Source organism: Doryrhamphus excisus, chromosome 19, assembly GCF_030265055.1.
Source record: "Doryrhamphus excisus isolate RoL2022-K1 chromosome 19, RoL_Dexc_1.0, whole genome shotgun sequence".
NCBI lineage: Eukaryota > Metazoa > Chordata > Actinopteri > Syngnathiformes > Syngnathidae > Doryrhamphus > Doryrhamphus excisus.
The window spans coordinates 297,929-310,741 of NC_080484.1; the positions used below are offsets into that span (position 1 = coordinate 297,929).

Genomic DNA, 12,813 nt, shown 5'->3' on the forward strand with positions numbered 1-12,813 from the left:
TTATGTTCTTTTTGTCACTTTTTATGTTTGTATTTTTTATTTAATGTTTTTTTTCCTTTTTTGTTTTCTTTAATTTCGTTTTTTTTTCATTTCACAGTATGACTCGGACAAGATGACCCGGAGAAAACCCACGCACGCACGGGGAGAACATGCAAACTCCACACAGAAGATGGCCGAGGGTGGAATTGAACCCTGGTCTCCTAGCTGTGAGGCCTGTGCGCTAACCACTCGTCCAGCGTGCAGCCAGCGTATTTAGCAAACAGCGCTGCACCACCAACATGCATCCACATGCCAGGATGAAAGAATGCATGGCTTCCCTGAAGCCCCGCCCTCACCTGTGGTGCTCCTGTGGTGCTCCTGTGGTGCTCCTGCGGCTGTGTCGCTGTCATTTCCGAGGCGCACTTGAATGCAGCATGAACGGACGCCACCTGCGTGAAAAGGTGTTGTATTGCAGAGGCTTGACGCTTCACCGTCTGACGCACGACACTGTGGAAATATCACTACAGACTCCTTTTTTTTTTTAATCTCCAATTTTCCACTCCAGCGACCTTCACCTGCACTGGGAACGCTGGGAAAATGAGCAGTTTAAGGGCTTGTAAAGAATCTTTAGGTAAGTAGCACAACGTGGGCGTGGAATGTGTTGTTCGACTTTCACTTTGGATTTTTGTTTCCGCCATTTGGTCCAAAAAGTACGATTGGAATCATTCAACCACCGTGGAACGTTCCTTGCTTGGACATACATTTGATTTTGGAATATAACCATTTTCCAGGCTGCATGGCGGACGAGTGGTTAGCGCACGGACCTCACAGCTAGGAGACCAGGGTTCAATTCCACCCACGGCCATCTCTGTGTGGAGTTTGCATGTTCTCCCCGTGCATGCGTGGCTTTTCTCCGGGTACTCCGGTTTCCTCCCACATTCCAAAAACATGCTAGGTTAATTATTCATTCATTCATTCATTTTCTACCGCTTATCCTCACGAGGGTCGCAGGGGGTGCTGGAGCCTATCCCAGCTGTCTTGGGGCGTAAGGCGGGGTACACCCTAGACTGGTGGCCAGCCAATCCCAGGGCACATATAGACAAACAACCATTCACACTCACATTCATACCTATGGACAATTTGGAGTGGCTAATTAACCTAGCATGTTTTTGGAATGTGGGAGGAAACCGGAGTACCCGGAGAAAACCCACGCATGCACGGGGAGAACATGCAAACTCCACACAGAGATGGCCGAGGGTGGAATTGAACCCTGGTCTCCTAGCTGTGAGGTCTGCGCGCTAACCCCTAGACCACCGTGCCGCCCGCTAGGTTAATTAGCCACTCCAAATTGTCCATAGGTATGAATGTGAGTGTGAATGGTTGTTTGTCTATATGTGCCCTGTGATTGGCTGGCCACCAGTCCAGGGTGTACCCCGCCTCTCGCCCCAAGACAGCTGGGATAGGCTCCAGCACCCCCGTGACCCTCGTTAGGATAAGCGGTAGAAAATGAATGAATGCATGAATGAACCATGGCCTCTGAAGTGTGACCAACCACAGCAAAGTGGGCGTGCCCGGGGGGGGGGGGGGGGGGGGGGGGGGGGCGTTCCGTGGGGGGAATACATTGAAACAGACTCTTTTCACAGGAAGTATGAAATCCGAATAAATCCATCTGAATAGGTGCAGGTTCTTGAAGAACTAGAAAGCGTTCTGTGCTGGTTATTGTGTGTAGCTGCTCTATAGGAGTCCACTACAAAAATATGAGTGAATTTGCAGGCATTTGCAGAATTAGAAATCCATGGTAAGGCTTTCCAACACTTGGCTTTGGTTCCAAATGTGGTACGTATATTTCCAGAGGAGGCACGGCTGGTCAAACAGTAGACAACATGATGGGATTCTAGCTCTTCAGTCAAGGTTGATGTTGTGGTTTGTATTTCATCTCTTGAACGTTACCCGGAGCGTGTGGGAACAAGTCCTGGAATTCCTCAATTGGGAGAAAGAATATGAAACCCGGCTCTCCATGTGTCTTTTTTTTCCTAAGCGCCGTTCTGTAGCTTTATTGCTTTCTTTTTGGTTGACATTTCTCTTGTTCAAGTTCAAGTTCAAGTCTTTGTGAACAATACAATACCCTCCTATTAGAAACTACAAAGCCCGGCTAAAGAAAAAAAACAACCTCCAACAACATTCCATGGTTTGGTATTAACACGTACATACATGTAACATGAATCGAACCCGGATCTCCGAGCTGTGTGGCCTGGGTGCTAATCACTCGACCAACGTGCAGCCACTTTTTCATTCATTCATTCATTTTCTACCGCTTATCCTCACGAGGGTCGCGGGGGTGCTGGAGCCTATCCCAGCTGTCTTGGGGCGAGAGGCGGGGTCCACCCTGGACTGGTGGCCAGCCAATCCCAGGGCACATATAGACAAACAACCATTCACACTCACATTCATACCTATGGACAATTTGGAGTGGCTAATTAACCTAGCATGTTTTTTGTTTTTTTTTTACTTCTAAGAGCCAGTGGCGTCATTAGGCCTATTTTAAAATGTTCTTAACCCCCCTAAATAATATGATATTTTTTATAGATTTTTTTTCATTTACTTTTTAATTTTTTTTTTTTTTTTTTTTTACAAAAAATTTTTTTTTGACAAATTTTATATAATAGGGCAAAAACAGGCTAATAAGCAAGACAATAAGCAGGCTAATACTAGCCTACTACTACTAGTAGTAGTAGTACTAATAATTATTCATTCATTTTCTACCGCTTATCCTCACAAGGGTCACGGGGGTGCTGGAGCCTATCCCAGCTGTCTTGGGGCGAGAGGCGGGGTCCACCCTGGACTGGTGGCCAGCCAATCACAGGGCACATATAGACAAACAACCATTCACACTCACATGACACTTTTTAATGTAATAAAAAAACAAAGTTAGAACAGATTTTTTTCCGTTTTGCAGTTGATGTTTGCTAAATCCAAGGATGAAGAGTCTTGAACCAGTCATGATGTGCTATATATATCACTATATTGACACGCACTATGGTACACATTATGGCATTGGATGCTCATATCACCCAGTACTTTGGTACATGACAAAAAAAAAACAACAAAAAAAAACTTAACTATATTAGGAAAGCAGGAAGTGAACAAATGTAAGAGTTAGTGATTGTAAAAGTACCAGATGGAGGGGTAAGGTTAGGGTTAGGGTTAGGGTTTTGGACATGTGGACCTGGGAACTGATTATGGGATGCAATCAATTGGAAAAAATTGGCAAAAATTTAAAATAAAAAAAATCTAATAAAGTGACAAAAATAAATTTAGGAAAGCAATGAGGTCTGCGCGCTAACCACTCGACCGCTGTGCCGCCCGTTTTATTAAAAAAGAAAATATATATCTATATAAAAATTGTCCCAAGTTTAATTATAAAATATTAGCAAGATTTAATTTGATCTCTCAAATGAACCCTCAAAATAAACCCTCACAGCTAGGAGACCAGGGTTTTACTGGGCATGCCCCATTGACTATTCCGCTTGATTATAGCTTGGAATATTCCTTTCCATGGATACCATTAATGATGACAATGTTTTTTTTGCCAGAGGAAGGATTGAGCTCAGATCCAGTGGAGGACACAGACACCACCACCTTTGGAACCCAATTGGTGACAACTTTTTTACTTTCCCTCCTACTGCTTATCAACCCTTTTTTCTCTCTCTGGAGTCTCTGTGTGAAATGCTACGCTATGTTCTGCAAGCGCATGAAACATGTTCCAGCATGCTCTGTTCTGTCTTTGTGCGGTTGCTTTAGTCCCACACGTTCAGGCTGTTTTGTGTCGGCTGCAGTTTAAACTCACAAGTCAAACCAAGTTTGTCATTTGGACACATAGTATGCTCCAACCCGGGGGTCGGCAACCCGCAGCCTCGGCTCTTCAGCCTCCTTGTTGCGGCTCCCTTTGCTGAGTGACGTTTTTTTTAATGAATGTGAAAAATCCGACTCACCACAAGTCAATGAATGCATCGGGACTGTGTCCTGACTGCTGATTGGATGAGCAATTCTTCTAAGTGTATAAGCAGTGTATAAGCAGCTTTTTTGACGGAACGGGTTGCTGACCCCCCCCCCCCCCCCCCCCCCCCCCCCCTAATTGTAAGCCATAAGTCTTAACCCCCATCCCTAACCAACAGTCTTTGGAGGCCAACTACCCAGTGCAAGTTACCGACCCTCATGGTAAGTACAACACTTTACATCTTTTCACCCTTGAATACACTTTTTTTTGTGTGTGTGAGTTATGGAATTCTTTACAAATCAAAATTAGGAGATAAAAAGTCCAAATAATGAGATTAAAAAAGTCATACTGAACTGAAAAGTCAAAGTTGTGAAATAAAACGTTGAAATTGTGACATAGGTGTCCAAAATTATGCGATAAAAATAAACATTATGCGATAAAAAGTAAAAAAAAATTATAAAATAAAAGAAATTCTAAATTATGTCATAAAAAGTCAAAGTGATGAGAAAAAAGTTGAAACTATAAGATAATAAATCAAAAGTATGAGATAAAAACTCAAAATTATTAGATTAAAAAGTCATAGTGAACTGAAAAGTCCAAATTGTAAAATAAAAAAGTTGAAATTATGAGATAGGTGTCCAAATTATGAGATAAAAAGTCAAAATTATGAGATTAAAAAGTCATACTGAACTGAAAAGTCCAAATTGTAAAATAAAAAAGTTGAAATTATGAGAAAAAGTCAAAATGATGAGAACAAAGTTGAAATTATAAGATACAAAAATATAAATTATGAGATTAAAAAGTCATACTGAACTGAAAAGTCCAAATTGTAAAATAAAAAAGTTGAAATTATGAGTTAGGTGTCCAAATTATGAGATGAAAAGTCAAACTTATGAGATTAAAAAGTCATACTGAATTGAAAAATCAAAATTCTGAGATAAAAAGTCAAAATTATGAGATTAGACGTTGAAATTGTGAGATACCCGTCCAAACAATGTGATAAAAAGTCAAAATGATGAGAACGAACTTGAAATTCTAAGATAAAAAATACAAATTATGAGATTAAAAAGTCATACTGAACTGAAAAGTCCAAATTGTAAAATAAAAAAGTTGAAATTATGAGATAGGTGTCCAAATTATGAGATAAAAAGTCAAAATTATGAGATTAAAAAGTCATACTGAACTGAAAAGTCCAAATTGTAAAATAAAAAGTTGAAATTATGAGAAAAAGTCAAAATGATGAGAACAAAGTTGAAATTATAAGATACAAAAATATAAATTATGAGATTAAAAAGTCATACTGAACTGAAAAGTCCAAATTGTAAAATAAAAAAGTTGAAATTATGAGTTAGGTGTCCAAATTATGAGATAAAAAGTCAAAATTCTGAGATTAAAAAGTCATACTGAATTGAAAAATCAAAATTCTGAGATAAAAAGTCAAAATTATGAGATTAGACGTTGAAATTGTGAGATACCCGTCCAAACAATGTGATAAAAAGTCAAAATGATGAGAACGAACTTGAAATTCTAAGATAAAAAATATAAATTATGAGATTAAAAAGTCATACTGAACTGAAAAACCCAAATTGTAAAATAAAAAAGTTGAAATTATGAGATAGGTGTCCAAATTATGAGATAAAAAGTCAAAATTATGAGATTAAAAAGTCATACTGAAAAGTCCAAATTGTAAAATAAAAAGTTGAAATTATGAGAAAAAGTCAAAATGATGAGAACAAAGTTGAAATTATAAGATACAAAAATATAAATTATGAGATTAAAAAGTCATACTGAACTGAAAAGTCCAAATTGTAAAATAAAAAAGTTGAAATTATGAGATAGGTGTCCAAATTATGAGATGAAAAGTCAAACTTATGAGATTAAAAAGTCATACTGAACTGAAAAGTCCAAATTGTAAAATAAAAAGTTGAAATTATGAGAAAAAGTCAAAATGATGAGAACAAAGTTGAAATTATAAGATAAAAAAATATAAATTATGAGATTAAAAAGTCATACTGAACTGAAAAACCCAAATTGTAAAATAAAAAAGTTGAAATTATGAGATAGGTGTCCAAATTATGAGATAAAAAGTCAAAATTCTGAGATTAAAAAGTCATACTGAATTGAAAAATCAAAATTCTGAGATAAAAAGTCAAAATTATGAGATTAGACGTTGAAATTGTGAGATACCCGTCCAAACAATGTGATAAAAAGTCAAAATGATGAGAACGAACTTGAAATTCTAAGATAAAAAATATAAATTATGAGATTAAAAAGTCATACTGAACTGAAAAGTCCAAATTGTAAAATAAAAAAGTTGAAATTATGAGATAGGTGTCCAAATTATGAGATAAAAAGTCAAAATTATGAGATTAAAAAGTCATACTGAACTGAAAAGTCCAAATTGTAAAATAAAAAGTTGAAATTATGAGAAAAAGTCAAAATGATGAGAACAAAGTTGAAATTATAAGATACAAAAATATAAATTATGAGATTAAAAAGTCATACTGAACTGAAAAGTCCAAATTGTAAAATAAAAGAGTTGAAATTATGAGGTAGGTGTCCAAATTATGAGATGAAAAGTCAAACTTATGAGATTAAAAAGTCATACTGAATTGAAAAATCAAAATTCTGAGATAAAAAGTCAAAATTATGAGATTAGACGTTGAAATTGTGAGATACCCGTCCAAACAATGTGATAAAAAGTCAAAATGATGAGAACGAACTTGAAATTCTAAGATAAAAAATACAAATTATGAGATTAAAAAGTCATACTGAACTGAAAAGTCCAAATTGTAAAATAAAAAAGTTGAAATTATGAGATAGGTGTCCAAATTATGAGATAAAAAGTCAAAATTATGAGATTAAAAAGTCATACTGAACTGAAAAGTCCAAATTGTAAAATAAAAAGTTGAAATTATGAGAAAAAGTCAAAATGATGAGAACAAAGTTGAAATTATAAGATACAAAAATATAAATTATGAGATTAAAAAGTCATACTGAACTGAAAAGTCCAAATTGTAAAATAAAAAAGTTGAAATTATGAGATAGGTGTCCAAATTATGAGATAAAAAGTCAAACTTATGAGATTAAAAAGTCATACTGAACTGAAAAATCTAAATTATGAGATAAAAAGTCAAAATTCTGAGATTAAACGTCAAAATTGTGAGATACCCGTCCAAACTATGCGATAAAAAGTCAGTAAAAAGTCAACTATAAAAAGTAAAAAAGTCAGAAGTTGAAATTCTAAAATAAAAACATATAAATTATGAGAATAAAAAGTCATACTGAACCGAAAGATGGAAAAATTCTTTTTTTTTTTTTTTTTTTGAGATTTTTTTTTTGAAAAAAAAAAAAAAAAAAAAAAAAGATGGAAGAATTCTGACAAAAAGTTCAAATGCTGAGATAAGTAAATCCTACTGGGATGAAAAGTCCAAATTATGAGCTAAAAAGCCAAAGCGATGAGATCCAATCACGGCAATTTGACACTTACAGGATTTTTATCTCACAATTTTATCTTTTTATCTCTTTTATGACATTCTGTTGGGGTATTGTTTTGTACCAGTACTGTACTGTGTGTGTTTTCCACTTGAATACAGGATGTGACACTGATGTACTGTAGGATGATAATAATACATGATAAAAAAAACAACCTTCACGTCTCTCCAGCAGATGCTGTCACTCTTCACCTGAGCTCCATGCCTCCTGGATACCTCAGCACCTCCGACAGAATCAATCAGGTCGGTTAAGAAACTTTTTGGCAAATTTTTTAAGAAACAGGAAATGAGTGTGCCATAACAACCGTTGCACAACATTGCACCTCTCCAAAATATCTCATTCATTCATTTTCTACCGCTTATCCTCACAAGGGTTGCAGAGGGTGCTAGAGCCTATCCCAGCTGTCTTTGGGGGGACGAGACCCATATCTCGTAATTATGAAATACAAAAAGGTGATGGTGCAACTCCACAATAGCTTTATAGTTTTAAGACGATATAAACAACCACAAGGTAGTAGAAGCGTATTTTATAAGAACTCGGCCTGCATCTCTCCCATTGAAATCCACTGCAGAGCCACCAGGAACATTTGAACGCATGCACGTAAACATGCGTGCGCGCACACACACACACACACACACAGTCCAGTTGCCAGTTGCCAAAGTGTTTAACAAATGGTTGTTTTCATGTAGAACAACCATTTGTTGTGTTGTTTATGTTGTGGCAGAAGTTATCGGTGGGCTGATTTGTGTGTATAAAAGTGTGTGCTGTGTGTTGTAGCCACTTAAAGAGGTGGAAGAATGTACCTGCCCAACATCCTCTTCACCAGGTATGTCATTTCTCACCAGGTTTTATGAGAAAAAGACATATCCAATGAACCCGTATTGTATTGCGTATCCGTATTGTGTATGATGTTGATATGAAAGTAAAGGGGTTGGTTATTGGAGATGTGAAAATGGGGAAATACACACCTGAAAAAATTGTTAAGGCTGAAAATTGAAAAAGCGCAAGAAGTAACATTTTGCACCGATAAATCCAAATTATGAGATTAAAAAGTCAAAATTATGAGATAAAAAGTCAAAGTGATGATAAAAAAAGTTGAAACTGTGAGATAAAAAGTCAAAATTATGAAATTAAAAAAATCAAAATTATGAGATAAAAAGTCAAAGTGATGATAAAAAAGTTGAAACTGTGATAAAAAGTCATACTGAACTGAAAAGTCAAGATTTTGAGATAAATCCAAATTATGAGATTAAAAAGTCAAAATTGTGAGATAAAAAGTCAAAGTGATGATAAAAAAAGTTGAAACTATGAGATAAAAAGTCAAAATTATGAAATTAAAAAATCCAAATTATGAGATAAAAAGTCAAAGTGATGATAAAAAAGATGAGATAAAAAGTCAAAATTGTGAGATTAACGTCATACTGAACTGAAAAGTCAAGATTTTGAGATAAATCCAAATTATGAGATTAAAAAGTCAAAATTAGGAGATAAAAAGTCAAAGTGATGATAAAAAAATCTGTGAGATTAAAAAGTACAAATGATGAGATTAAAAAGTCATATTGAACTGGAAAGTCAAAATTGTGAGATAAAAAGTTGAAGACAAGAAAAATTGGGATTAAAAAGTCAAGATTTTGAGATAAAATGATGACCCTATCTCAAAATTATGAGATAAAAAGTCAAAGTGATGACAAAAAAGTTGAAACTGATATGAAAAGTAAAATTATGAGATTTTAAAAAATCCAAATTATGAGATAAAAAGTCAAAGTGATGATAAAAAAAGTTGAAACTATGAGATTAAAAAGTACAAATGATGAGATTAAAAAGTCATATTGAACTGAACAGTCAATATTTTGATCTTAAAGTCATACTGAACTGAAAAGTCAAAATTGTGAGATAAAAAGTTGAAGACAAAAAAAAAATTGAGATTAAAAAGTCAAGATTTTGAGATAAAATGATGACCCTATCTCAAAATTATGAGATAAAAAGTCAAAGTGATGACAAAAAAGTTGAAACTGATATAAAAAGTAAAATTATGAGATTTTAAAAAATCCAAATTATGAGATAAAAAGTCGAAGTGATGATGAAAAACTATGAGATAAAAAGTCAAAATTATGAGATTAAAAAGTAATAATACTGAACTGAAAAGGCAAGATTTTGAGAAAAAAGTGCAAATTACATATGAAATAAAAAGTTGAAATAATGAGCAAAAATTGAAATTTTGATATTTAAAAAATAATCCAAATGATGAGATTAAGTATACTGAACTGAAAAATCCAAATTGTAAAAATAAACACCTGATAAAAATGTTAAGACCACTTGGAAAAGTACAAGACTTGACATTGATGGTAGGCAAACTGCGGCCCGCCAAACGTCCTAACCCGGCCCACCAGGCATTCCCAACATAACCAGCCCATTTTTGAGTCAGCTGTTCAAATCCCCCGTTTGGAATTCTGCCTTTCCTTAACTCCAGTCTGTCTCCTTCCTCCATGTCTACCAAGAAGACCCCAGCAAAGAAGTCCAATTCCAGCTGAACCACGCCTGTGAGATGTGCTGCCGTCCTGCGCCCCCCCCCAAGATCAGCGACCTCATGAACGACAAAGACCTCCTGGACTTGTTGAGGCTCAAGCTGGACCCGCACCACTGCACCGTCAAAAACTGGAAGAACTTTGCCAGTCGGTGGGGGATGAGCTACGACGAACTCACCCTGCTGGAGCACCGGACCCAGGGTTCCTTGTCCCACAGCCCCACCCAGGAGTTCCTCCTGCGCTACAACCAGAAACCCGTCACCGAGCTCACCGAGCTGTGCCGTATCTACCAGCGCATCGATGTGCTGCGATTGCTGCAGGGCTGGATGGAGAGCGTTTGGCCGTCGCGCTGGCAGCATGCTAATTAAGCGGCACGGGCTACATGCTAATTATCATGCTACACGTCAACAACTTGAGCCTTGTTGGAAGATACACCGGTCCCGTTCATTGATCACCATTTTCTTGGCGTGTGTGTACGCTTGTAGTCCGGTACCAAAAATACAAATACATTGACTCCTAGTGACTCATCATCTTGTAGAACCTTGATATCATTGCATGATACTCTATTTTCTTCCATCTGGTTTTTAACCTCCTTGAGAGCAGCACGCAAGACAGCATTATCTTCCAATAGTGCTTTGATATCATCCTGTAGAACCTTGATATCATTGCATAATACTCTATTTTCTTCCATCTGGTTTTTAACCTCCTTGAGAGCAGCACGCAAGGCAGCATTATCATCTTGTAGTACCTTGATATTGTCTCATAGTGCCTTGATATCACTGCATAATACTCTATTTTCTTCCATCTGGTTTTTAACCTCCTTGAGAGCAGCACGCAAGGCAGCATTATCTTCCAATAGTGCAATGATATCATCCTGTAGAACCTTGATATCATTGCATAATACTCTATTTTCTTCCATCTGGTTTTTAACCTCCTTGAGAGCAGCACGCAAGGCAGCATTATCTTCCAATAGTGCAATGATATCATCCTGTAGAACCTTGATATCATTGCATAATACTCTATTTTCTTCCAACGGGTTTTTAACCTCCTTGAGAGCAGCATGCAATGCAGCATTATCTTCCAATAGTGCAATGATATCATCCTGTAGAACCTTGATATCATTGCATAATACTCTATTTTCTTCCAACGGGTTTTTAACTTCCTTGAGAGCAGCACGCAAGGCAGCATTATCTTCCAATAGTGCTTTGATATCATCCTGTAGAACCTTGATATCATTGCATGATATTCTATTTTCGTCCATCTGGTTTTTAACCTCCGTGAGAGCAGCACGCAAGGCAGCATTATCTTCCAATAGTGCAATGATATCATCCTGTAGAACCTTGATATCATTGCATGATACTCTTTTTTTCTTCCATCTGGTTTTGAACCTCCTTGAGAGCAGCACGCAAGGCAGCATTATCTTCCAATAGTGCTTTGATATCATCCTGTAGAACCTTGATATCATTGCATAATACTCTATTTTCTTCCAACGAGTTTTTAACCTCCTTGAGAGCAGCACGCAAGGCAGCATTATCTTCCAATAGTGCAATGATATCATCCTGTAGAACCTTGATATCATTGCATAATACTCTATTTTCTTCCAACGGGTTCTTAACTTCCTTGAGAGCAGCATGCAAGGCAGCATTATCTTCCAATAGTGCAATGATATCATCCTGTAGAACCTTGATATCATTGCATAATACTCTATTTTCTTCCAATGGGTTTTTAACTTCCTTGAGAGCAGCATGCAAGGCAGCATTATCTTCCAATAGTGCAATGATATCATCCTGTAGAACCTTGATATCATTGCATGATACTCTATTTTCTTCCACCTGGTTTTTGACCTCCTTGAGAGCAGCATGCAAGGCAGCATTATCATCTTGTAGTACCTTGATATTGTCTCATAGTGCCTTGATATCATTGCATAATACTCTATTTTCTTCCAACGGGTTTTTAACTTCCTTGAGAGCAGCACGCAAGGCAGCATTATCTTCCAATAGTGCAATGATATCATCCTGTAGAACCTTGATATCATTGCATGATACTCTTTTTTCTTCCATCTGGTTTTGAACCTCCTTGAGAGCAGCACGCAAGGCAGCATTATCTTCCAATAGTGCAATGATATCATCCTGTAGAACCTTGATATCACTGCATAATACTCTATTTTCTTCCATCTGGTTTTTAACCTCCTTGAGGGCAGCACGCAAGGCAGCATTATCTTCCAATAGTGCTTTGATATCATCCTGTAGAACCTTGATATCATTGCATAATACTCTATTTTCTTCCATCTGGTTTTTAACCTCCTTGAGAGCAGCACGCAAGGCAGCATTATCATCTTGTAGTACCTTGATATTGTCTCATAGTGCCTTGATATCATTGCATAATACTCTATTTTCTTCCAACGGGTTTTTAACTTCCTTGAGAGCAGCACGCAAGGCAGCATTATCTTCCAATAGTGCTTTGATATCATCCTGTAGAACCTTGATATCATTGCATAATACTCTATTTTCTTCCACCTGGTTTTAAACTTCCTTGAGAGCAGCACGCAAGGCAGCATTATCTTCCAATAGTGCAATGATATCATCCTGTAGAACCTTGATATCATTGCATGATACTCTATTTTCTTCCATCGGTTTTTAACCTCCTTGAGAGCAGCACGCAAGGCAGCATTATCATCTTGTAGTACCTTGATATTGTCTCATAGTGCCTTGATATCACTGCATAATACTCTATTTTCTTCCAACGAGTTTTTAACTTCCTTGAGAGCAGCACACAAGGCAGCATTATCTTCCAATAGTGCTTTGATATCATCCTGTA

The 12,813-nt window shown here is 36.7% G+C and overlaps 1 protein-coding gene across 4 annotated transcripts; it reads left to right on the top strand.

Annotated features, from left to right (window-relative positions):
- Window positions 1–378: 378 nt before the first annotated feature.
- Window positions 379–10,541, top strand: edaradd (EDAR-associated death domain). 4 transcript variants are annotated; one of them, XM_058056958.1, is made up of 7 exons: window positions 379–440; window positions 545–610; window positions 3,573–3,634; window positions 4,155–4,197; window positions 7,643–7,713; window positions 8,249–8,297; window positions 9,970–10,541. In XM_058056958.1, the coding sequence occupies exons 2-7, from the start codon at window positions 577–579 to the stop codon at window positions 10,362–10,364; spliced, it is 654 nt and encodes a 217-aa protein (XP_057912941.1). In that variant the 5' UTR covers window positions 379–440; window positions 545–576; the 3' UTR covers window positions 10,365–10,541. The 4 variants fall into 4 exon arrangements, with proteins under 4 accessions (XP_057912941.1, XP_057912942.1, XP_057912943.1 ...); XM_058056959.1 differs by lacking the exon at window positions 379–440 and having other exon boundaries at window positions 447–610; window positions 9,973–10,541; XM_058056960.1 differs by lacking the exon at window positions 379–440 and having other exon boundaries at window positions 447–610; window positions 7,646–7,713.
- Window positions 10,542–12,813: the final 2,272 nt, after the last annotated feature.